This window comes from Onychomys torridus, chromosome 10 (assembly GCF_903995425.1).
Source record: "Onychomys torridus chromosome 10, mOncTor1.1, whole genome shotgun sequence".
NCBI lineage: Eukaryota > Metazoa > Chordata > Mammalia > Rodentia > Cricetidae > Onychomys > Onychomys torridus.
The window spans coordinates 19,234,156-19,261,481 of NC_050452.1; the positions used below are offsets into that span (position 1 = coordinate 19,234,156).

At 39.4% G+C, this 27,326-nt stretch overlaps 1 protein-coding gene across 5 annotated transcripts in view; it reads right to left on the reverse strand.

Annotated features, from left to right (window-relative positions):
- Vwc2 (von Willebrand factor C domain containing 2) overlaps nt 1-27,326 on the reverse strand; it is a 171,113-nt gene that overhangs the window by 123,845 nt on the left and 19,942 nt on the right. For all 5 annotated transcript variants that reach the window (XR_004946053.1, XR_004946054.1, XM_036200965.1 and 2 more), the window contains exon 3: nt 21,517-21,646. Coding sequence is in view for 3 of the 5 variants with exons in the window: in XM_036200965.1 (XP_036056858.1) it covers nt 21,517-21,646 (130 nt within the window). In the remaining 2 variants the exon portion in view is untranslated. The remainder of the gene's footprint in view (nt 1-21,516; nt 21,647-27,326) is intronic.

The window sequence follows — 27,326 nt, forward strand, 5'->3', positions numbered from 1 at the left end:
GGAAACTTGATGACTAGAGATTTTTCTAGGCCTTTGTACCAAGAAAAGCTGAATTGTGCTTCTCTTTGTAGCTAAGATTTATTATATTTCTTTTTATTTTGGCTTTAACACAACAGTAAAACTTTGTCTTTAATAACTCACTGTACAGAATGAAAGAACACATTTCTGTTTTAACCTTTTCCAACTTAATTTGCCATTTCAGCTGTCATTTTCTCTTTGACCTGGTATTTTCAAAATAAAACAATTATGTTATGCATTTTTATAAACTCTCAAATCCCTAGGACAACACAAAATGCAACTAAGAGAGTTGCAAATGCATTTAATTCTCAAAACAATCTCACTCCACGTTTAAGGCCTTAGAATTCTACTGTACTCATCTCTCACTAAATTTGACAGGAAAGAAATATCCAGCTAGAGCAGAAAAGTGTGAGTGCAGGCCAGCAGTATTTCCCAATGCAGGGTTTAGCCCAGCACTGACAGAAACACCTCAGAAGGGAGGCTGGTTCAACTTAAAAATGCCAAGGCTCTGGCCCAAGGTCAGGTCTTGTGAATTAGAAACTCCAGAGCAGGGCCCAACAGTCAGCCTTCAAGGTGATCTTTCTACATATACCACCTTGTTAGCCAGTGGAGGGAGCTGAAGGGCTGTGCAGAGAAGTACAGTGCCTGCATGAGGACAAGTTTCTTCCTGACTTTGACTCTTCCTGTCTTTTCATACCCATGTTTGGAGAAGCTGAATTATAAAGTAAAAGAGCCTAGAATGGCAAGTGGAAGTACAGGGCTTGAAGGAGGCAAGGAAGTATCTCTCCTGCAAGAGGAGGGGAACCAGAGCAGGAGGCGGTGGGGTACTGGACAGGCACAGTTTGACTATGGAATTCTGGAGTGTAAGGAAGGACGCCATTTGATTATTGACTTCTGCTGCATCACTCCACTTGCTAGCCTTTACAGCTTCTTATCTCAAGGTCAAAATAAAATAAACAGAGGTTGTTACATAACAAGCCAAAACCTGGCAGGATGGGACTCTCTGAACCTGTGGTTTTTAGTGTTGCCCAATTTGATTCACTAATTGTCCTTTGAGCAAATAAATGCTGTGAAAGTTAATTTCTTGTTTCTATGCAGGTAAAAAAAAGTATATATTCAAAAAGGCCTTAACCATAACAGGCTTAAACAGGAAGATATTTTATAGAATTATCAAGGGCATCAGAACTGGTATAGAGTAGTCAATCTCTGAGGAAATTTGAAAGGCTGTGGAAGCAAGAGAAGAAGCCTTGGGCTGTTGAGTCAAGGAAACTGCCCAAATGGTTCTGTGGTGATTTGAATGAGAAATCTCCCCCAGAGGCTTGGGCAGTCAGTGTACTTGAATGCTTGGTTCCCCAGTTAGTAGTGCTGTGTGGGGAGGTTCTCAAACTTTCAGGAGGTGGATATTTGGGGAACAAAGTATGTCACTAGGTGCAAGCTTTGAGGGTCATCGCCTCACCGCACTTCCAGTTCATGCTCTTGGCTTCAGTTTCCCTGCCTTCCTCATCGTTACCGACTGACTCTCCTGGAACTACAAGTCAAAAGAAACTCTTCCTTTTGCAAGGTGCTTTTGGTCGTGCTGTTTATCTCAGCAGCAGGCCAGTAACCAATACACTTCCATGTCGTCTTCTTAAGAGATCACCAGCATTTTCAATACACTTCCATGTCGTCTTCTTAAGAGATCACCAGCATTTTCAATACACTTCCATGTCGTCTTCTTAAGAGATCACCAGCATTTTCAATACACTTCCATGTCGTCTTCTTAAGAGATCACCAGCATTTTCAGAAGCACTATTCAGGTATGCCTCACATGCCCTAGAACTTAGCCACAGTGACATTATAATTTAAAAATTTTTGGTAAGTTTATTTCATTGTGTGGCTAAGTAACCCAATTCATTGATTGGCCCAGTTAATTAGTTAACTCAATTAATGTACACATCACCACCTCATAAATTCCCTGTGTCTACATGCAGTAAATTTTAGTTTGATAACAGCTTTATGCTTCCAACAGTCAATTTCTACTTTATGTAAATTTACCTCCTAATAATGTTTCAAATAAATAAAATACACAGTTTTTAAAAACTAGCTACTAAGTTAATTCATGTGGTAGCACATAGTTTTAATTCTTTTCTTTGTAAATAACATGAATTAGTTTGGATATGGTATATTTTGTGAATCTGTTCAATGACAGACATTTCTGATTATTTAGTTGTCATTAAGAATGCAGCTGGTGTGGTGGCTCAAACCAATAATTCTAGCACTTTAGAGGCAAAGGTAAGAGGGTCAGGAGTTCAAGGCCAGCCTCAGCTGCCTAAGATCTTGTCTGAGGAAACAGAAAGTAATCCTGTTATAAACATTTGTACACACATCTTTGTGAAGACATATGCTCATAGTTTTCTAGGACAGAATTTTAGGAATGAATTATTGAGATGTGTGGTAGGTTTTTCTTTCAATTTGAAAGAAAACATCAGATTGTTTCCATGATGGATGCTGTTTGGTGTTCCATCAGCCAGGTTGAGGGATCTAGCTTTTCCTCATTATTTCCAGTGTTCATTGGTCTGCCTTCCCATCACAACTGTTTTCATTTCCCCTTTTGCTTTCCTCAAAGACTAATGTGAACATTATTTGCATCTGTTCATCTTCTGTAAAATGAGCATTCAAGTGCTTGACTTATTATGTTTTCATTTACATTGTGTGAGCTCCTTATTAATTCTAGATGTAAGTATTTTATCAAGTGTAAATTTCAAACTATTTTATCATAATCTGTGGCTTGTGCTTTAAATGTTTTTAGTTGTATGTTTGGAATTACAAAAGATTTAAATTGTCATGTCATTCAATTTTTGCTTACCTTTTGTATATTGTGATTTTTATGTCAAATCTAAGACCTCTGCCAAACCTAAAGCCATAAAGTGTTCTTCTCCTACTCAAAGGATAAATAATTTAAACCTCTAGGTAAGTCTGTGGTTCATGAGTGTTAGTGTTTGTAGATGATGTGACTTAGGGTCTAAGTTCTTATCTCTTTCTTGATTTTAATCATTTGATTATGTAATTATCCCTGCAGGATCTGTTGGAAAGGCTCTTTTTACCCCCATTAAAGTATCTTTTTCTCCTGGTTAAAAAAAAAAGTTAACAAGGAGAACCCTAAGAGAAACGCACAGATCACCCTGGGAAGGTAAAATAGATGAGAACTCCATGAGTAAACTGGGGGCAAATGGAGGGGATGGAGAGTACAGGATGAGGGATGAGAACAAAAGGGAATGGAATGGTCGAGTTGGGACAGGGATGGAGTGGTAGAGCAATAAAAGAGATAACATGATAGAGGGCAATATCATGGGGATAGAAAGGAACTGGGTGCTAGGGAAGTTCTCAGGAATCCCCAAGGATGACCCCAGCTTAGACTACTAGCAATAGTGGAAAGGGTGCATGAACTCGATTACCCCAGTAATCAGATTGGTGAATACCCTAACTGTCATCATAGATCCTTCATACAGTAACTGATGGAAACAGATGCAGAGATCCACAGCCACACACCAGGCTGAGCTCCAGAAGTCCAGTTGAAGAGAGAGAAGAGGGATTCTATGAGCAAGGGGCATCGAGATCATGATGAGGAAACATACAGAGAAAACCAAACCAAACTAGTGAAACTCTTAAACTTTAGACCAACAGCTGTGGAGCCTCCATGGGACTGGACTAGGCTTTCTGCATAAGTGAGACAGTTGTATAGATTGATCTACATAAGGGACCCCTGGCAGTGGGATCAGAATCCATCCCTTGTACATTAGCTGGCCTTTTGGAGCCCACTGCCTATGGTGGGACACTTCACAGGCTTAATGCAGGGGGAGGGGCTTGGACCTGCCTCAACTGAATGTACCAGGCTTTGCTGACTCCATATGGGAGGCTGTATCTTTTCTGAGGAGGGAATAGGGGGTAAGTGGCAGGAGGGAGGCTGGGGGGGTGGGAAGCAGGAAGAGGGAGAATATGTGGTTGGTATGTAAAATGAATAAAAAAATTTCTCAATTAAAAAAATGCAAGGATTTACATATTTTTGGTTTCTCAAATATAGATTTTTTGTATCAATATTTTATCTTATTTTTTATTTTAAATTCACTTTATACATACATATACATATATTTCTTTTTGCAACTTTGTACTTTTATTGATTTTTTTCTCCTTTTTTTATTATATTTGTGTTTTAATTTTACACATCAGCCATGGGTTCTCCTGTCCTCCCCCTCCCACCCCCCCACCTTCCTCCCAGCCCCTCCCCTCCATTCCCATCTCCTCCAGGGCCAAGAATCCCCTGCAGATTCAATTCAACCTGGTGGATTCAGTACAGGCAGGTCCAGTCCCCTCCTTCCAGGCTGAGCAAAGTGTCCCTGTGTAAGCCCAATGTTCCAAACAGCCAGCTCATGCACTAAGGATAGGTCCGGGTCCCACTGCCTGGGTGCCTCCCAAACAGTTCAAGGTATTCAACTGTCTCACTTATCCAGAGGGCCTGATCCAGTTGGGGGCTCATAGCTTTTGGTTCATAATTCATGTGTTTCCCTTAGTTTGGCTATAGATCAACTCAAAAAATCAGTAGCCCTCCTATATACAATAGACAAATAGGCTGAAAAGGAAATCAGAGATACATCACCCTTTACAATAGCCACAAATGATATAAAATACCTTGGGGTTACTCTAACTAAGCATGTGAAGGACCTATATGACAACAACTTTAAGTCCCTGATAAAAGAAATTGAAGAAGATGTCAGAAAATGGAAAGACCTCCCATGCTCATGGATAGGCAGGATTAACAGAGTAAAAATGGTGATCTTACCAAAATCAATCTACAGATTCAGTACAATCCCCATCAAATTACCAACACAATTCTTCACAGATCTGGAAAGAATAATACTCAACTTCATATGGAAAAACAAAAACCCAGGATAGCCAAAGAATCCTATACAATAAAACAGCCTTCGGAGCCATCACAATCCCTGACCTCAAGCTCTTCTATAGAGCTACAGTAATAAAAACAGCTTGGTACTGGCATAAAAACCAACATGTGGACTAATGGAATTGAACTGAAGACCCTGACATTAACCCACACAACTATGAACATACAACTTTTGACAAAGAAGCCAAAAATGTACAATGGAAAAAAGAAAGCATCTTCAAAAAATGGTGCTGGCATAACTGGATGTCAACGTGTAGAAAGGCTGCAAATAGATCCATATCTGTCACCATGCACAAAACTTAAATCCAAGTGGATCAAAGACCTCAACATAAACCCAGTTAGTCTCAACCTGATAGAAGAGAAAGTAGGAAGTAGTCTTGAATGCATTGGCACTGGAGATCACTTCTAAATATAACACCAGTAGCACAGACACTGAGAGAAACAATCAATCAATGGAACCTCTTAAAGCTGAGAAGCTTTTGTGGAGCAAAGGACATGGTCAACAAGACAAAGCAACAGCCTACAGAATGGGAAAAGGTCTTCACCAACCCCACATCTGACAGAGGGCTGATATCCAGAATACATAAAGAACTCAAGAAATTAGACATCCAAATGTCCAACAGTCCAATTAAGAAGTGGGCTATAGAACTAAACAGAGAATTCTCCACAGAGGAAGCTCAAATGGCTGAAAGAGATTTATGGAATTGTTCAACATCCCTAAATATCCAGGAAATGCAAATCAAAATGACTCTGAGATAGCACCTTACACCTGTCAGAATGGCTAAGATCAAAAACACAGAAGACAGCTTATGCTGGAGAGGATGTGGATCAAGGGGAACTCTCCTCCACTGCTGGTGGGAATGCAAGCTTGTATAGCCACTTTGGAAATCAATATGGTGCTTCCTCAGAAAATTGGGAATCAATCTTCCCTAAGATCCAGCTATACCACTCTTGGGCTTCTACTCAAGGAATGTTCAATCATACCACAAGGGCATTTAGTCAGCTATGTTCATATCAGCATTGTTTGTAATAGTCAGAACCTGGAAACAACCTAGATGCCCTTCAACTGAAGAAGGGATAAAGAAAATATGGTACATATACACAATGGAGTACTACTCAGTAGAGAAAAACAATGACATCATGAGGTTTGCAGGCAAATGGATGGATCAAGAAAAAATCATCCTGAGTAAGGTAACTCAGACTCAGAATGACAAACATGGTATGTACTCACTCATAGTAGGATACTAGATGTAAAACAAAGATGACTAGACTGCTACACAACTCCATGGAGGCTACCTAGAAAACAAGACCCTAGGAAAGACACAGGAATTGCCCAATAACAGAGAAATGGATGAGATCTACATGAACAACCTGGACGACAGTGGGAGTAATGAAGGGCAAGGTTTGAGGGAAAGAGACCTTAGGGGAGCAGGAGATTCCAGCTGGATCAAGAACAGAAAGGGAGAACAAGGAATAACAGACCATGATAAATGAAGACCACATGAGAACAGGAAGAAGCAAAGTGCTAGACAGGTCTCCAGAAATCCACAATGATACATCCTCTGTAGACTTCTGGCAATGGTCAAGAGAAAGCCTGATCTGACCTAGTCTGGTGATCAGATGCCAAACACCCTAACGGTCGTGCTGGAACTCTCATCCAATAACTGATGGAAGTGGATGCAGAGATCCTTGGCCAGATCCCAGGTGGAGCTCCAGGAGTCCAATTGTCAAGAAAGAGGAGGGTATAGTGATATTTTATTTGTATTGAAATGTGGTTTTATTTGTATGTCAATAAAGTTGCCTTGAGGTCAGAGCAAGCCAGAGCGGAAGCTGAGCAGTAGTGGGGCACGCCTTTAATCCCAGCACTTGGGAGGCAGAGCTAGGTGGATCTCTGTGTGTTCAAGGACACAGCCAGCATGGCAGACACACGCCTTTAATCTCAATACCAACCATAGAAGACCTGGAGGTCTGTACAAACAGGCAATGACGAGGAGGTCATGTGGCTGGGTTTACAACCAATGAGAAAACAGAACAGAAAGTCTTTAAATAGACAGGACGCACAGAAGTAGGTCTCTTGCAGAGAGGAAGAACAGCAGAAGCAGTGAAGGGTGAGGTTTTCCACTCTTGCTCTGACCTTGTGGTTTTTAACTCTGCAATCGGTTCTGTGTTTCTTATTTAACAAGCTGGTTACATCTACAGGAGGGACTGTAAGAGTGTGAATTGTTGAGACCAAGATTGGATTTTATGCATTAATTTTATATGCATGACATTTAAATCCAACATATTATTTATTCTATTTTTAATATGTTATTTATATATGTAGTATGTTATATAAATTTAATATATTCATAGTACATGTTAAATATGAACACGTTAATTCTTATCTGCATTGATTTTTATATATGTTAATTATATATACACAGGCACATACAATCATTTTGCCAGGCATAGTGGCTTAGATTTATAATGTCTGTGATCCCATTACAAGGGAGTTTGGGGCAATGAGTTCATGACAAATTTGAGGCTATTTTACATAACATAGTCATTTTGAGACCTGTCTGAGCTACACAGTGAGATCCTGTTTCAAAACAAAGAAACAAATATTTCTACACTAATATACCAGCATTCTTACACTTCTCCAATGTGTTCCGAAGCTGAATGGTGACATTTTTCCATTTTGCTAGCTTTGACATTGGTTTGTCCATTGTTGGTGAATTTTAGGTTCTCAATTTCTGCCAAAAATGTTTGTTGGTTTGTATAAGAACTGCAGTGAATTTATTGTCTAATTTAGAAAGAATTATCAATAGTGAAGTTTTTTTTAATACATGAAATAGCTTTTCATTTTTATCGCTATTGTTTCTTTTAGAAATATGTTGTAGTTTTCAATACCCATAGCTTGCATTTTTAAAACTGTTTATATTCCTAGGTAGTCTATTCTTCTGATACTAGAGTAAATAAAATCATATCAGTTTTTCTTTTTCTTGAGGTAAAGATTTTCTGTTTAGCCCAGGCTGATTTCAATCCACAGCCTTCTTTTTGCCTTACTCTTCAGTGTATGTAGTGTTACATTATCAGTGTAGTCCCATTTAGGGAAAGTTGTCATCTCCTTGTCAAAAGAATGACCTCTGGGTAAAGATAGGCCATTGTCTTTTCCCTTATGTGTTAGTCCAGTTAGGCTACCCAGTCACCTAAGGAAGGATCCTGGCCCCGCCCCCAGGAAGGTGGATCCACCTTAAACTATGCTCAAGATAGGAGGACTAAATCTCTCTTTAATGATATAATTTACTTTTCTTTTTCAGAGTTTCTACCTCCTAGTTCAGTCTCTTATAGGGGCCAATCATGCAGTTTGGTAAATCAGCCAGCTTTTCTGAATTACTCAGAAAAGTGCAATTTTTCTTCTTCCTTTTAGCTCTTTCTTAAGCATGCATTCCCTAATCAATGGGCTTCCTTTCCTCTAAAGTTGCCCTCCCTACCACGTGGCTGCTTGTCTATGTGGCTGGCTTCCTTGATGACTTAACTCAAGCCATGTAGGGTTTTTTTTTGTTTTTTGTTTTTGTCCTCTAGGAGGGTGCTGAGACTTAGAGCTTGCCTGCCCTGTATTTTTGTTTTGTTTAGTTTTGGTTTGTTTTGTTTTTCGAGACAGGGTTTCTCTGTGTAGCTTTGCGCCTGTCCTGGATCTCGCTCTATAGCCCAGGCTGGCCTGGAACTCACAGAGATCCTCCTGGCTCTGCCTCTGGAGTGCTGGGATTAAAGGCATGCGCCACCACCTCCTGGCTTTTTTAAAAAAACTCAAATAAAACTGCACTCAAGCTTCCATTTGAGCTTTTAAATTCATTTATTAATAAAATCAAGAACCCCAAAAGGGGTCCCCATCTCCCAGTATTGCTTGGTGATCATGAAAGGATTTATCCAATTTTTTTGGTAACACTAGCACACCAAATAAGGAATTATTTTCAGAATTTAGGTTTTTCTAAAATCCATTATATAGTATGTAAATTGATTTACTTGGTATCATTACTTATTAGCCCTAATAAGTTTGTATATGTTCCCTGAAAAATTTCACACTCAGATTCATGATCTCTCTGTTTCTCTCTCTTTCTCCATACTACATTGATGTTATTGATGTTACATTGTTGTTTGCTTTATGATCTTAAGATTCAGGGGTATTGTGAGAACAATCACACTAGTCATTAGCTGTGAATTATTCAGTTACCATTTATCAACTTGCAAAACCTCTTTTTGTAAGTAATTTATTAAAAAAGTATTAGCCATAATTAAATGTTGGATTTTTGTCAAATAACTTTTCTGCATCAATTGAGATGTTTTTGTTTCCTTGATCTTGCTAATGTAGTAATTCATTCACTTGGTTTTCAGATGTGAAGTCAACATTCCTTTCCTGGGTTACACCCACTTGATACAGCACTACATCATTTTCATGGTATTGGGTTTAGAGTATTAATACATTATTAAAGATTTTTCCATCATGTTAATAAAGAATTTTTCTACAGTTTTCTTTGGTTTATGGTATACTGCTGTAACTTTGTGTGTAGTGGGTAGCCATTCCAGCATTGGCCTGGAAGTTCCAACCCCCACTGAGGCTTTGGTAATGGTCACACCCACAATGCGGGGCTGAGGGAGGACACTGAAGACCCAGGATCGAGAGGAGAGGCTTCTCTTGGTTCTAGGACTCTGGATTCTGGAAGTAGACTGAGCAGAGTTTTCCAGAGAATACCGCCAGACTGAGCCATACCTTTCCCAGACCCTGCAACCTATCCCTTCATTTGTAAGCTACCCCACAAAATAAACCTCCCATTTAACTATGTGGAGTGGCCTTAATAATTTCACCAATATTTGTGAGCATCAGAATCAATGAAAAACTAAATTGGGAAGTGTTCTTTTTTGCTACTTTCTCCTGACTCAATTTGTGAAGAAGAATTATTATTCTTTCATTATTTCAGATAATTCACCAGGGAAAGCACACAGTCTGGCTTTTGTCTGTTAAAAAATGTTTTGCATACATATTATGGTGAACCATCCAGCCTCCATCTTAGACTTGAAAGTCATCTTATAATAAAGAGAAACTAGGCTCCTTCCTGTTTATGATTAACTCTGTTTCTCAAGGATTGGGCTATGCCCCACCTGTAACCTTAACTACAAATGGTTCTGTACTGCCTTCTCCAGGAAATGGCAACCATGTATTTCAAAACATGAACCCTACCTTTGTTTCAAAAGGTTATTATAACCACCTGTTGTTAGGACTACCTTGTTAAGACCACCTGTTATGTTTGGCTTTGTAACCCTGACTGTTTGCCTGCCAAATCCTCCATTTGGAAACCCCTACCCCTGAGCTACAAAAACCTTATCTTCAAGTTGGGCATGACTTTAATCCCAGTACTTAGGAGGGAGAGACAGGTGGATCTCTGTGAGTTCTACTACATACTACATGGTGAGTTTATACTACAGCCAGAATTACACAGTGAGACTGTGTCTCAAAACAAAAAATGAGAAACAAACAAGAAAACAAACAAACCAAACAAATTAAAACCACCTTATCTTTCCTACATCCAAGGGTGACTTTTTCAACCTCACCTTATTAGGGAGGCAGCCTATATACATGAATAAAAATGCTTGCTTTAATTGAATTGGCTAAAATGATTTGGATTGGTGGTTTTTCTCCTCACATCTTTGGGATTAACATTAATTGTAATTTTTGTGCTTTTTGAAGTAATTGCCCGTTTCTTCTAAGTTTTCAAACATATTGTTCCAAAGCTTTTCCTAATATTGCATTATGGTTATTGTCCATCTTGGAGGGTCATTAGTGGTGTCCATATGTCATCCTTCAAGTCTAGAGGAGGGTGTGATAATTTTATTCTTTCAAATAACTTTCATAGCATTAATAACTTGGCATTTACATCTTCTATTTAATTGAGTTCTGCTTGCATTTTATTGGGTTCTGTCTTCTGCATGCTTCCATATGATCTGTTGTTCTGATATTAGTTAACTACAGACAGATGTTACAGTGTATGTTACTGACCTGAGAGATGAATTTCCTTCTAAGCACTATTGTAGCTTATAGCGGCTCCATCAACTAAAACAGGTGCTTTTCATTTTGTATCGGTTGCAAGTACATCCCTAAAATCTCTGTGATTTCTTCTTCTGACCCATGGTGATTAAAAAAATAATAGTATGATTGCCTAATATTTTCAGAAATACTAAATTCCTGAAATAAATTATAAACGAACAAACAAACAAACAAATAAATAAATAAATTCTTTAGATTGCTGCTGTTAATTCTAAGTTGATTCCATTGAATCTGTTGTGTTCAAAGAACATACTCTGTGTGGTTATGCCTGTCAAACTTATTGGAAATTGTTCTGCAGCTTAGTAATTGGTCTCTCCTATGGAACACCCATCTGTAGTTGGCAAAGTGAGCACCTCCATTGGGCAGTGTATTCATACATCTAGCAGCTGGTGTAAGTCTCTCATAACCCAATCTTCTGTCTAGATTGTCTATTAAATACTGCATACAGAAATCTGTCAATGTAATGACTTATTTTTCTATTTACCTTTTGAATTCTTCAAACTTATCTCAAGTACTTTGGGCTTTATACTGATAAGAGCATATAAACATTTTATTTTCTCTATTTGCTGTTTTTGGTCTCTATTTCTCCTTAAATGCCTTTTTTAAAGTTATGCATTTTTGTGTTTTATGCTTTTTTTCTTTGTTGATTTTCTTAGTAATCTGGACATTTCAAAGATGTGCCTTTATTTCTAACAATGGACTCAATGTCAATATTAATTCACTTCACACTTTCAGGGGAAATTCAGTTTGAAGATTCACAGCTTCTGTTCTTAATGCCCATTCTAGCCATATAGAAGCTCATTGAGTTGTGTGGACTTTGGATCTGGTTCATTTTGGTGTGCAAATGTTTTTTATTGGTTTGCAAGATTTTTTATAATAAAAGTTCATAGAATTAAAAAATAAATGAAAATATCAACTTATTTACTTAATTGTGAGGTGAGGAATTCCTTTTGAATATACAAACTAAAGACAGGTACTATAATGGGACCACAGTGTGAGGAAACAGTGATTTCTATGGTATGTAAATTGTACTGAGAATAGACACCTCTCTGATGAGTTAGAAAAGGCACCAATATTCAGAGGCTCCAGAATCTCCAGAATCTATTTCTGTCCTCTCTCTCTGCTCTGTTTTAATGCATTAGAATCATAGATACTTGTTAGATTACTTGTTAGATACATTTTCTCATGATACATGGGGGGGCTACATTTAACTCATTAATAGTGTTATTTGATAAACATTATTTTAATAAAGTTCATCTTATCACCTTTTTCCATATGGTGCTTTTAGTGCTCTGTTAAATCTCACCTGTTGAACATCATGGAGATGTGTTTCCCTCCAAAATTATTAGTTTCAATTTCCATATTTAAAATCTGAAATCTGTTGGGAATTTGGGTTTTCTCCTCCTTTCTATTTTATAAGTAGTATAAGGGAAGAATCAAGAATTTCCTTTTGAACTTAATCTGCTATTCAATTAGTGAAGCATCATTAGTGGATTGGTCTCCCTTTTGCCCAATGTGCCTAAGGATTGGCTGAGTTGCATAGCATGTGATCTTTCCATCACAAGTCCTTTCTCACTCTCTTTTGTTCTGTTTGTCATTGTGAACCTCTATGTCTATGATGTGGAGTAAGTCCTTTTATCTTACTCTGTACACTCCCAGCTGTTCTTGCATGTTTTTGACTATTATATTTCTGTTTGGTTTTTAGAAATAATCTGATGACTTTTTTTTTAAAGAGTAATTTTTATTAGAGTTCTATTGGATCAGTAGATTCATTTGAAGCAGTTAAACATCTTTTTTAAGTCTGCCTGTTTACAATATGGTGAATTCTTAGCTTTTTTTGGTAAACATAGATATGGAACTACAATTTACTAAGATGTACTTCTATTTATTTGATATGTGTGATATTATTTGAGAACATTGTTTGGAATTCATTTCTATGTGTTTACTGTGGGTGTATGGAAAAAATTTCTTGTTGATAGTATTGGGGTTTGAGTGTAGGCTCCAGACAATGTAAGCAAGCATTCTTCCACTGACCTATATTTCTAGCCCTGATTTTATCTTTTCTTTTGAGACAAAGTTCCTCAGGCTAGCCTTGAACTTATAATCTTTTGTCTCTGTCTATTGGGTGGCTAGGGTTATAGGCCTAGTCTACCAAGCACAATACACAGCTGGGTGTTAAACAGTTAAACTCTCTTGTTACAGCCAATTCATTCTGACATTTTGAAAATTTTAGAAGTTTCATAGATACATCTGTAGACAATGACGGGGTGTTCCTTTGAGACTGGCACCATTGCTTTGGTAAAACTGTAGAATGTTGCAATTTTAAGGATTCTTCTTATTGAGGGGCTCTGGATAGGAGCCCACACTCCTATATTTTATCCCAGTCTTTCTCTCAGTCTTCACCATTGTTATGTCCTATTTTGAAATACTCAGGAAAAAAAACAAAAACAAAAACAAAAACTCTGTCTTATTTGCTGTCAGTGGTTCTCACATATTCTATAAAAATACACCTAATGATTTGAAATTTCAATGTTTATCTTAAAATTTCATGTTTTTCAATGCTTATCCAAAAACACCTATATTTTCTTATGAAAATAAAGCTGTAAATAACTACTATCAGATGGCAATGAGACTCCAGGGAGGAAGCAAGCTTTATGCCCCATGCCTTTGTGCTTCTGGTACACAGCATGGTCTCCCTTTGCTATAACTGAATCCCTTCTCTGAGAAGCACAGTTAATCCCAACACTTGGCATCCTTCTTGTAGTTGTACAGCAAGACCAAAGCACCCATGCAGAGCTGTTGTGGGATGTTTGTCCACCATGTGAAAATGGATTGCTGTGACTGGTGTAATGAAAAGTAGAATAGCCAATAGCTAGGCAGGAGGTTTAGTTGGAACTTCAGGATAGAGAGAGCACTCTGGGAAGAAGTAGACAGAGCAGTCAGCCAGACTAGGAGGAAGCAACATGAGCAGTACAGAGAGGTGAGATAAAAAGCCACATGGCAGAATGTAGATTTAAAAAAAAAATGGGTAATTTAAGTTATAAGAGCTAGTGGGACAAGCCTAAGCTAAGGCTAAGTTTTCATAATTAATAATAAGTCTCCATGTCATTTTTTGGGGAGATGGCTCGTGGGACAAAGAAAGTATTGTTACATATGGCATCCAATGTGGAGACTCAAACATCCAAACATAGGGCTTGAGAAAGTTAAAAATGTTCTGGACAAGGATGTGGATTCCAAGTTCCATAGCCTCTCAGGGCCAGTGCTTAGTGGCATACAGAGATGTTGCTTCAGGCTGCTGCCTGTGGGCTGGAGCCAGCCACTAGCACGATGCACTAAGCTGAGCTGCACAGTGGCTGACATGGCAGTTTAAGATTTGTCTCATTCTGTCAGAGAATGCTGTAGGTGCTTAGTAAAGCCAGGTCCAGACACAGAAAACCTCTAAAAAGGCACAGTATGTTTAAAAGTGTGCTTAGATGCTGAAGAAAGAAAAGGAAATGGGAATAGACAGTCATAGAAAATATAAATAATTTAAAAATAATAGCCTTTAAAAAGAGAGTAAAGTAATATAAAAAAAAAGCCATGTAAAGATGGGAAATACACACATGTCTGGATCCTGTATGGTGCTTTGTTGACTTTGAACTTTTTAAATCTTAATGTAAAAAACAAAAAACAATAGCTGCTGAGAAACATGGGATTATGGAAACTGCTAGATTACACTAACATATATTTTAAGAATGTCTTAACTTCAAAATGGAAGTCAGAAAATATGTTGTACTGGGGGAGAGGTTTTGCCTTTGTTTCCACAGGAAATAAAAAGTTATAGTTCTCTTCAAAATTAATAAAGATCAGAGTTGATTGGGGGAGACCTCCTGAGGATCTTGGCTACAGACATGAAGAAAGAAACCAAGAAAGACTACAGGACAGGTGACATATATGCTGATCCTTTGACATGAGGACAGCTCTGAGACTGGATGAGACATGATAAATCTTGTTGGGCTATAAAATCCTCATGACTTATTACTACATGACATCCTTTCATATGGCATGGGTAGAGGTTTGCTTATATATTCCAAACAAACTTATAAGTTAACAGATGCCTTTTACCTGCTCAAACATAAAACAAAAAATTATCTTTAGTTGGCTTGTACACACTGCACATTCCACACAGGAAGATATATGTTACCTTTAATAGTTTGTGTGTTTTCAGAAATAAATGACCAAACACCAATAAAGACAAGTAGCCCAGGTGATCTAGCTTCTCAGAATGCCTCTGTTACAGTTTCTTCAAAATTCTGTATCTCAAACAACTTCAAAGCTGCTAGATGAAATGGTCCAGCCTCATGTATTATTCCAGCTAGGACTTCAGCTAAGCTCTGCACTTTACCATTACACAGAAATTGGACAAAAAGATACAGTTAGCTCTCCCAGGACTTGATCATTATCCAAATTTTCTCAGGGTCCCCTAAAGATGTCATCACCCCTTGACAACAGGAAGCAGTCTAGAGAATATGATGCCCACACATCCTAAGACATGGGCTGAGGGATTTTTGGTCATTTGGTAGGTTATGGATATTTGTCATCACTTGGTTACAAGTTGTTATTGGTAATGGTAAAAAAAAAAAAAATAACAAAGGAGATTAGATTCTGGGATCCCTTTCTGAAGAGAAAGGGGAGGTGATATAGTATAGAAATGATGGACTAAAAGGGTGGATTGCTGAGTCTCCTTTGAAGAACCACAAGTCTCAAAGATTTTACATTAGTATGGATTTTTATATATCGATACAAATTCAAGGTTATATTTGTTATATTGTATATATGTTTCTACTCTTGTTTAAGGTATTATACCCATGCAACTCAATTAAAAATGTAATGTAAAGTTTTAGACCTTGAAACTATTTAGGATAATAAAGGACAGGTCAGTAGTTAGTCATCTATAACAATCAAATTTATAGTCATGTTAGGTATGTTTTCAAGATTAAACAGAGATATATTTTAAAAGATAGTCTTGAAACACTTCAAATACCTACACAGCATGGCATTTAAAATGTTTTAATAATATAAGGCTTTCCATGACGGTGAGACACATCTGTCCTAGCAGCACCAATTTACTTCAAGAAAAGGTAATGGACATTGAAGAACCTCCATATGGAGTTTGCTTTCAATGTGGAAAAGCAGCCATTTGGGCAAGACTGCCTTTGCCTTGACTGCTGACACTATGCTGTTCAAACTGGATGAATAGGACACAAAAGAAGGCAACTGGCAAACTTTGCTAAGGAAAAGCAGACAGTCCTTCAAAATTCTTGCTTCACAAGAAAGTCTGTCATATATTCTAGGCCTATAAGCCAAAGACGGATGCCCAAACATTCCAGAAGAACCTTGGATAACTCTCCAGGCAGCCAGATATCTCTGTTGTTTCTTCGTTTTGGAAGTTGCTTGCTCTGCACTTCCTGTTTAATCAGGTAATATTATATCCTTTTCAGATTTTTAATGAGGTTAAAGACTAGATAGTTATAATTGAAGTTTTCCTTGTTATCAAAATAAAAAACAACTCACAAAAGAGGTATTTAAGTTTGTAAGTTTGAAAAACATAAAAGCTCTGGGCAGGCCAGCCAAAAAAAAAAAAAAAAGCTCTGGGTGGTGGTGCATGCCTTTAATCCCAGCACTCAGGAAGCAGAGCCAGGCAGATCTCTGTGAGTTTGGGGCCAGCCAGGTCTACAGAGCGAGATCCAGGACAGGCACCAAAATTACAAGGAGAAACCCTGTCTTGAAAAACAAAAACAAAACAAAAAAGAAAGAAAAACATTAAAAGCTTAAGTTATTTAATCTAAAAACTGTTTTAGGATAGTTATACGAATTATGATAAAAATGGTTTAGGTATAAAACTTTAGACTCACTAAGATAGGACAGACAATACAATAATTTCTCTGAATTTGCCAAATACATATGGACTAAACATTGCAAATGTAATTCCTTCTTGATAATTGTTCTTATTGCATATAGTTTTACTATGTTAGAGTTAAATTCTTTATTTAGTCAAAAAGGGGAAAATGTGGGATATTTGTATACTGTGTGAAGGTTGGTTCATTGTTGTGATTGGTTTAATAAAGAGCTGAATTGCCAATAGCTAGGCAGGAGGTATAGGCGGGACTTCCGGCAGAGAGAAGAAGTAGGACGAAATAATTGGGGCACAGAGAAGATGCCAACAAGATGTGGAGAGGAAACAGGAGGTTCAAGATGAAAGAGAGGTAACGTGGCAGATTAATATAGATGGGTTAATTTAAGTTATAAAGCTAGTGGGACAAGCCTAAGCTAAGGGCAAACTTTCATAATTAATAATAGCTCTCCATGTCATTATTTGGGGCTGGCAGTGGAAAAGAAAGTCTGTCTACACAAAGCAGAGATCTGATCACTGGTGGGAGCCACTTGCCTATTCAATGCTGACAAATATGCCCATGACCAAGGTACATAAAGGACAGGGTGAGTCCACCACCAGAGAAAGTCTGAGTTCCCAAAAATCAATACAGCACCCTGTTTGTATAGCAGTGGGGGTGGGGTGGAACAGTGCCATAATGCATTCCTTTTATTAAAAGAAAAGAACATTGAGAGATTGATCTACACAAATCAAGAAAGTGAACAGATTCAACTTACTTGATTTATAATCATTTATTTACACTCAAGTCATTCTTGGTTTCAAACTTACACTCTTTTGATGTAAGAGACTGATAGGTAGCAACCAAATTACAATCTCCATTTTATCAAGAAGAAGAGCTGTTTAGTGCTGTAGGTCAAGTTATACCAGCATGCAGACAACATGCAGCTCAGTGATCAGGGTTATACTTCACTGCTTCCTCCAAGCTAAGTCTACTCAAATGTTTAAGTTCACATACAGCACCCACTTTTGATATCCTATAATCAACGACACATAAGAAATAATCTTTTATTATAAAAACATCATTTTTTTATGTGTGGGAGGCAGGGCTGGATCACTGTAAATTATCCATTAACTTCAGTTATCACAGAGTGTCTGTCTCTGACAGACACAGATTTTATTCTCAAGCAAGCATTTTTCAGTCAGATTTGACACTCTGCCAAGGTCAGAATATCTTAAAAACAGAGACCCCAAAGTTAAGAACTCTTTGGTGAATAAGGCAAAAATCTCATCATAGATATATAATTAGACATATTTCAATGTATTTATAGTTGTAGACCTCAAAATAAGAAGTTATTGCTATTTAGTATAATTGGCTCAAACCTCTTAGTGGGAAGCTTTCCATAAATAAATCTAGTTTATAAAAATATCATTATACTTCTACAGGTTTTTAATAGGCCCCAAACCATGCCTTGGCTTAATCTCTGTTGTCCCAAAAAGCATACAGGTAAACAATGTGTGAATATTTAGAGGTTGACTATCAGGACAGCCACCAAGTAGACACTTTCCAAGCCATCACTTCAGTAGTTAAAACACAACAAATCTCTGAGTTTACTTTATAGCTCTTATTTTTAAGATACACATTGTTTACTCAAACAATAACATTGTATCTAAAATGATAAAAAATTGAATGCAGATAGAAATAAACTACACTGAATATTTGTGATTTTTGAATTGTACTTTTATTTTTAATTATGTACTAGTGAGTGCAGGTGCTTCGAAAGTCAGAGGTACTGGATTCCCCTAGAGCTGGAGTTTCAGGCATCCACCTAAAGTGGTCCTGGGAGTGAAACTGGGGTCTAGCTTTGGAAGAATCGCACATGCTCTTAACTGTTGGGCCACCTTTCAAGCCCAAATATTTTCAAAACATATCAACACATGGCAAATAATTCATTCAAATATCTTTGAAAGGTCTTTGATGACTCTGTCCCCTCACGGGGATAAATCCTATGAGCAAAGCAAACTGTAAGGAAATAGTTCTCTATTCAGAAAGTTCCCTATTGGTGGAGGGAGGAAAGGAAGCTTCTCTTGTGCAAATGACCAGAGTACCGATGCTACCGGGCCATGCCTTTGCAGAGGTGACTTATCTGGGGTGGCCAGTAGGCAAGATAGAGTGAAAAACATGAATCAAACAAAGCAGAACAGCAGGCAAATGTAGAGTGGGTACGTGCTCACTGGACACTTATGCCAGTTCTCTGCTGTCCTTTTTACCCCCTGTGGAAAATACACAGGGATTGAAATTCTGACTTCCAGTTTATTGAAGCTATGCCAACAAGGATTCCAAGGCTAGCTAAGGCCAACACATTGTTACCAATTGTAACTAACGAGTAAAACAGCGAGTATCTCTGAAACTTTGTTTACCAAGTCTCTCACTACCAGTGTTTAAGCCACTCACTGACTATCATTTGGCTGGAGAAGAGGTCATTCTGCAGCCTCTCTCCCAGCAGGGAGCTGAACACCTCCCAACTTTGGCCACTCCTTGCCACCTGAAGTCCTGGCTACAGCCCTTGGCCTTGCTAGTGTAGTACCACACACCATCTGAAGGACACTCTGCTAGCCTTATCACCTGCTTCTGTTTCTCCTTCTTCACTCTCCTCTTATTGTTGATTTACACTAGTAAATTATTTCAATTCCCCACACACTACTTCACTGTTGTAACATTCTTTTTTAATTAATTGTTTTATATTTTAAATTAAAACGTAATAATTATAACACTTCCCTCCTTCCCTTTCTCCCCTCCAGATCATCCAGTGTACTCTTCCTTTCAACTCATTACATGCTCCTGCATTGCTCAAGTTGATAGCCTCTTTTTCTTTGGTTACTATTGTTACATACATATATGTAACCCATATGATGTTCATATGCATGTATATATGGACAAACACACACACATATATCCCACTGAGTCCATTTTTGTTCTTTGTGCATATATAGTTTCACGTAAAACCACTTTGTATTAGATAGTCAGGGGGCTCATCAAGCCCTTGGAGATGCTAATTCTTCTCCCCCCAGGAGTCATTAGTTTCCTGTAGTTCTGTTTTACATTCTTACTTAAAAGAACATACTAGAGGGACTTTAGAAATGGTTCATGGGTTAAGAGGACTGACTGCTCTTCCAAAGGACCTTGATTCAATTCCCAGCACCCACATGGCAGCTCCTCTCCATCTGTGACTCTAATTTCAGGGGATCTGACACCCTCTTCTGGCCTCTGATGGCACCAGACATGCAAGTGGTAAACAAACATATGTACATGCAGGCACAATGTCTATACCAACACAAACACAAAAAATACTCTTGACTTTCAAAAGTATCTCCATTCTCATCAAATGGAATCATACCTCATGGTGTTTTCATAAATGCACCACCAGTCATACATGAAACTTTCTAACCCTTTTCCTTGAACACTGTCCATTTATAGTCAGGACTGAATATACCATCCTCCACAGTTACTCATTTCTAACACATTGACCTTGCCCTTTCAGGACTACCCATCTTCAATGGAAACTTCCTTTCCTCTTCTGTTCATACATTTAAAGAGTTTTACAAGGTGTTGGAAGGGAATTTAGGTATGTGCATATCCATGGTCAAAGTTTTAATGGAGTTCTAAGACTCTCAAAATTGGAACACAACTGGTACTGCTATATAATCAGAATGCAGATCTAACCTGCTGCCTATAAAGCCTGTATCATAGAGCAATCAAATATTGTTCCAGTAGGACACAAGTTTACAGACATCACAAATTAGCCCTGCAGTACTCACATGTGCACCCCTTGATACCCATGATAAACCATAGGTCAATATAATCCAGAAAGCCCAGTTTCCCATAGGGAAGATACTGAGACATGGAAGCACTGGTCAGCTCTCCTATCTCTGTTCTCTTCTAAATTGCCTTCTCTGTCTTCAACAATCACCTAATTGAGTTGTAATCCCCTGGTCTATTCCAGTGAGAATGCACCTTCATCAAATACCCTCCTGGAGAGCCACAACCATATGGCCCTAATAGCTTCAGGTACAAGAGTAATTAATGCTTCTTATTAAGTTAGGCAAGCACTCTTCCTTGATAACGACTTCCAGTTTGCTTCTTTTCATAAAGTGGGTCTGGCTTTTTGTGTACCAAGGATGCTCCCTGGGAAAAAGAGAGACCTCTGTTCCTGTCTAATTTGCTTTTGAAAAATATTCAATTATGTTTCTACTTTAATTCACTTAGTGATGAAAAGCAAATGAGCCCAACAAATGTGTTTGATTTGTCTTGGAAACAGAAACAGCCTTGCAAGAACAAAGTTAAATTAAAGTAAGTGATTCTCCACCGTGGCAGAATTGAATTTTTACCTCCAAACTTCATCACATCTATGAAACACAAGGTAGACACCAGTGAGACAGAATGCCTTGGTAAACAGCAAGTCTCACTTGCACCTACCCCCACAACTACAGATGATCTATGTGAAAGGGCCCAGACACGTCTACAGAAACCATGCAGCCCATATATTCCACCTACATAAGCAGAGTGGCTGGGACTGCCGGTCACACTGTCCCGATGAGGGTTCCACCTACCGTTTTTGCAGATGGGGCAGCACTGATCAGGCTCGTACACGGGGTCCACACATTCCGTCTGGGGACACGCCGACACTGTGCACAGCACTTCACCATTGGCTTCACAGCGACACCGCTCGCACGGAGACACCTGAGACACAAGCCCATGATCAGGGTCACACCTCCCACAGTCCTTGCCCTTTAAAGTCATACTTTATTTTTATGAAGGTATGAAGACACTTAGGTGTTTTAGGGACGACATTTAAAATGCCTGGGCCCAGTATTTTTTCAAACGTGAACGCAAGCTCCTGCTGTTGTTGCCTGAGGTGTAAATAAAGACATTCACTGGGGCTACCCAGCCACTCAGCTCTAGTCAGGGTAGCTCTCCCTGAAGGGACTTCTTTAAAAGCATCTTTTGAAGAAATATTTCTGTTGCTTCCAAAATCAAATTACTACTGATTTCTTGCTCAACAAAGCCTTACTTTCCCATAGCCCTGTCAACTCTACACTTAATGTAGCATGGATTCTTCCCAATATTTCTCAGAACAGGGGGGCAAAAAGGAAAGCATAAGACACTCACACGGTCCTCTGAGGCCAGAAGCCTTGTGCCAGGGGTTGCATGACCTTGATGTCCCAGAGATCTTAGAGCCACACTAAGCTCCCTCCTGAAATGGTTGGCCCGGTTTACTGAAAAGGAATCTGAGTCTTAGAGGCATTAGGTAACTTGCCTTCACCAGATATCCTAAGGGATCAAGGCAAGATGCCACAGAGGGCTCTTGACTGGAGATCCATGCTGTCTCCCCCTTCGCCAGTGTCTCACAGGGTCATTCGTTCATGTCATCAGTGGTACCATGTTCTTCTGGGAACCAAGGTTTTGAGAGGTATCAGCGTCTCTCTGATTGTCTGTCTCTATCTGTCTCCCTGTACCCCTCTCCTGTGTGTGTCTGTTTCTTTCTCCTTCTCTGTCTCTTTGTATGTGTATATATATATATATATATATATATATATATATATATATATATATATATATATAGAGAGAGAGAGAGAGAGAGAGAGAGACAGAGAGAGAGAGAGAGACTTAAACATTTCACAAAAGCCCAGAATAAAATGGTGGCCTAGTTTACAAGTTAAAACCAAGTTTACAACAATATAAAGGCACAGTTTTAGTTTTAAGAAGTATTTTTGGCACAATGTAGTATGGGAGATTTTGTAATGTTTCTCTGGCTGTCATTGTTTTCCTCAGTTTTTCCTGGCTAGAGCACTGTGTCTCTGTCTCCAGAGCAGATGTAGACAGCAAGCAACATGAGGAAAATATTCTGAGTTTTAAGAGCAAAGACCTTGGAGTTGCAAGAAAAGCAGTCAAGTGCATGTCAGATCCGCTTAACTGGAAGGACTTCAGGCAGAAGCCAAGAAGCCCAGATGGTGTGGATTAGAGATGCAGAGCCATGCTGCCCCAAGGGAGCAGAGCCTACCCAGCTTGGGGCAGTAGAGTTCACAATGGGCAGGAAGGTCACATATCTGCATATGTCCTTAGGAAGCTGCTCAGTAGCTAGGCACCTACCCTTCTCCTGGGCCATGCTCTAGGTAGAGAGGATGAAGCTTAATGTAGGATGGATTTAAAGGGGACAAAATGGATCCTATGTCATGTCCCTAGGCAAAATGTGCACTTGAAGATCAGACTGTTCTCAGTATATAGGCAGGTGGCCTTTGGACACTTCATCCTTCCACAGGAAGCTTTAACTAGGCTTGGAAATGAAGTTCCCTATCTTCAGCACAAGGTAAAACCTCCCAGTGTGAGGGCTGTAGACACACATGATGATTTGCTATTTTCTGAAAAGTCCTACAGTTTTATCTAAAATTTAGAAGTCTGACTCAGCTATTTGGGGATTTGTTCATTTCTCAAAAACCAGAATTAATGCTCCATCAAGGTTATCATGAGTGTTCTCCTCTGCAGTCTCCTTTCTACCACCCATATCTCCTGCCATCAGCTCTCACACTGAGGCTGTCTTCACTCCAATCCCAGGCTCAGGGTACCCAGGCTCCTACAAAGAGAGGTGGTAAGAGGAAGTTTCCAATCTCTGCTGGTTCCCCTGAGGTGCTCTAGGTTCAGCTGGTACCACCGTCAGCAGGTCACAGGCCCCTAGTTCCTAAGATATCAATCTCTCATGTGTATTAATGGGGTTCCCACCTTGCCCCAGACCCAGCTTCACCTCAGAACTGTGGGTACAGTGCTCATGTTCCTGTCTCCCGCAGGACAAGACAGTCTGATACTTCCTTCCAAATCACACATCTTCTTGGCCAGCTAGTTTCCACACTCCTCTGGGACCACCCATCAGGAATTTTTATCACTCCTTGTGTTGATTCCTGGTCATCAATTAAGCTACAGCCAGTCAACCAGCCACACCTTGGAATAATGCCACCTCCTGATGGTGAAGCTTAGTGACACTTAGCATCTGAGCCTCTTGGCTTTTACTCTTCTACTCTTCCCTGGTGCAGACCTATGCTCCTTTTAAATCTCATATGGAATCTATTTATGTTGACTATAGACCCAGCTGAGACGTGTCCATCAAAGCATGGATAGAGCTGGGGTCTTTTCTCCAGTAAGCCATTACTCAACTCCATCCCTTGACCTGCTATATGGCTCTCTTCCAGCATATGGAATGTTGCTAAGTTTAAGAATAAATTAAATAAAACAAGATAAAGAAAATGCAAACCAAACCAAACCAATGTTTCTGGGACCTCAGGAACCAACCAAGGAAGTTGTAAGCATAGCACATTCAAAAAGTGACCCCTGTGATGGGGACCCAGAAGGACACAGGCTAGATCTTCTCACACCTCTGGCCCTGACTCAGACTGCTCACCCTCCCTTCTAAAAGCAGCTCAGTTCAGCAGCCTCAGGCACTGCAACACACTGGGAGCGATCCCAACATGCATCAATAAGAATAGTATGGCTTTTCCCAACTGCAAGTGAGAATGAAGACATTCTCTGTTCATGCCACAACTCCAGCAGCAATTTCAGAAGTGTGAACTTCTCCTGCCACCTTTTTCGAGAGTGAGGATAAGATGGTGTTTGGGGTGGGGTGTGTGTGTGTGTGTGGGGGGGTGATGAACAAGTAGTGTAGCTGGACCTGGCCTCTGCTGGAAGAGCTCTAATTTCACACTGCTGGTCTTTGTCCCTTATCCACATGGCTCTGTAGTTACCACATGGGTTATGCTTTCAAGCAGCAGCTCCTTAAAGGAAATCTAAGAAACATACCCTAAACACAAAGCAGAATTTTTTTCAGTGAAACAACTCTGACTACAGCATAGACAAGAATGTGTAAATAAATACAGTAATTTGATGGTAATAAAAGTACAGCAGTCATAATTAGGGGTGCTCTCACAGTACTCAATATCTTTGTGTGTGCCTCTGTCACATGTACAGCAGTAGCAGGGACTATGTAATAAATACTGAGGCTGTATCATTTGATTCAGTATAAGTGGGTATGGTGGTGGATTGAAAGAAAATGGCCCCCAAAGGAAGTGGCACTATTAGGTGGTGTGGCCTTGTTGTAGTAGATGTGGCCTCATTGGAGGAAGTGTGTCACTGTGGGGGAAGGCTTTGAGGTCTTTTTTTTTGCTCAAGCTTTGCTTAATGTGACACTAAGACAACATTCTGTTTGCTATGGAATATTAGTTGAAGAAGTTTGCTGGGGAACATTTTTTAATAATACAAAGATGTATTGCATTCTTTTATGTTGCATTTGTTTAACTCCATGAAGTTGTGTTACTTTGCCTGACTAAAACACCTGATTGGTCTAATAAAGAGCTTAATGGCCAATAGCAAGGCAGGAGAGGGATAGGCGGAGCTGCCAGACAGAGAGAATAAATAGAAGGAGAAAAAGAGAAAAGAGAAGGAGTGAAGAAAGGAGGAGTGAGGACATCAGGGGCCAGCCACCCAGCTACACAGCAAGCCATGGAGTAAGAAGTAAAGAAAGGTATATATAATAGAGAAAGATAAAAGCCCAGAGGCAAAGGATAGATGGGATAATTTAAGTTAAGAAAAGCTGGCTATAAATAAGCCAAGCAAAGACAGGACATTCATGAATAAGAATAATTCTCTGTGTGATTATTTGGGAGTTGGATGGTTGGCCCCCAAAAGAGTAAAGAGTGGGAAAAAAAACCCAACACCTCTTGTTTCCAAGATGTAGGACTCTCAGCTATTTCTCCAGCACCATGTCTGCCTGTACGCCACCATGTCCCACCATGATGATAATGGACTGAACCTCTAAACTGTAAACTGTTCATTAAATGTTTCCTTTATGAGTTGCCATGGTCATGGTCTCTCTTCACAGCAATAGAAACCCTAACTAGGACAGTGGGCAATGTAGTTAATACATGAAATTAGTCTTGAGTATAAAATGAAGATTATAAAAATGAACACTGTGCCTTACACATAAACTAGGTGTCCCCTATTCACTTCCTGGAAGATGCTTCTTCTTAAAGAGTCCATCTATCACCACCAGGAGGATCAAGCTTCAAATATGTGCATACCCACAAGATGACAAGTTGTATACATTTTATATTAATGAACTTGGGTTGAATTAGGTGTCTATCTGTATGAAACTCTGCCTTGGTCAGTTTATAACTGCAATTCTAATTACTAATAGCACAAAAGGGTCCTGCAGAAAGTTCCTTAAATTTGAATTCTGTTCTTGCCTATGTCTCTAACTTCTTTCCTGAGTCAAAAGGAATCTTCTCTTCTCTTCTCTTCTCTTCTCTTCTCTTCTCTTCTCTTCTCTTCTTCTCTCTTCTCTGTAGTGGGTAGCCATTCCAGCTTTGATCTGGAAGTTCCAACCCCATTGAGGCTCTGGAAACTGTCATGCCTACAAGGCAGAGCCAAGAGAGGACCCTGGAGACTCAAGATCCAGATGGGTGGGCTCTTTTGGTTGCTAGACCCTGGACGCTGGAGGTAGACTAAGCAGAGTCCTCTAGAGAACATCACTGGACTGTGCCACACCTTTCCCAGACCCTGGAAACTATCCCTTCACTTGTAAGTTACCCCACAAAATAAACCTCCCTTTTAACTACATGGCGTGGCCTTAATAATTCCACCAATACTTCTCTCCTCTCCTCTCCTCCCCTCCCCTTCCCCCTTCTCCTCCTCTTTCTTTCTTTCTTTCTTTCTTTCTTTCTTTCTTTCTTTCTTTCTTTCTTCTTCTCTCTCTCTCTTCTCTCTCTCTCTCTCTCTCTCTCTCTCTCTCTCTCTCTCTCTCCAGGGTCTCACTATGTAACCCCGACTGTCTTGAAACTCACTATGTTGACCAGGCTGGCCTCAAACTCACAGAGACCTACCTGCCTCTGGCACCTGAGTGCTGGGATCAAAGGCATGCACTACCATACCTAGCTAAAAACCAAGAAATCTTTCCAGACACTTCCTTCTGCTCCTTCCTGTCTTGTCTGTACTCCAACATTCTCTCACCACACCACAATTGTTCCCTGCTCAGGAATACAGCACTTCTTTCTCAAATCAATACAAATGCATCTACCTGTTCTATGCTGCAGGAAAGGGGCACTGACATCAGAGTGGTAAGAGTTGTATGTGTCAGGCACCCTGTCATAATTAGTTCCCTCTATTATACTCCTTGTCCAGAGGTTGTCACCAAGAACTACTGGAGTGGGTACCATGAAATCTCATCATGGCAAAAGGCAGCACTTCTTGGTGCCTAGGGACCAATTCTATGCTAAATGCAGATGCTAACTCAACAACAGACAAATGGGAGGGATGAAAATTCCAGAACGATTTCCCCAATGATTGTAATGCTTTGGTTGATGGGATTAATTTAAGTTGA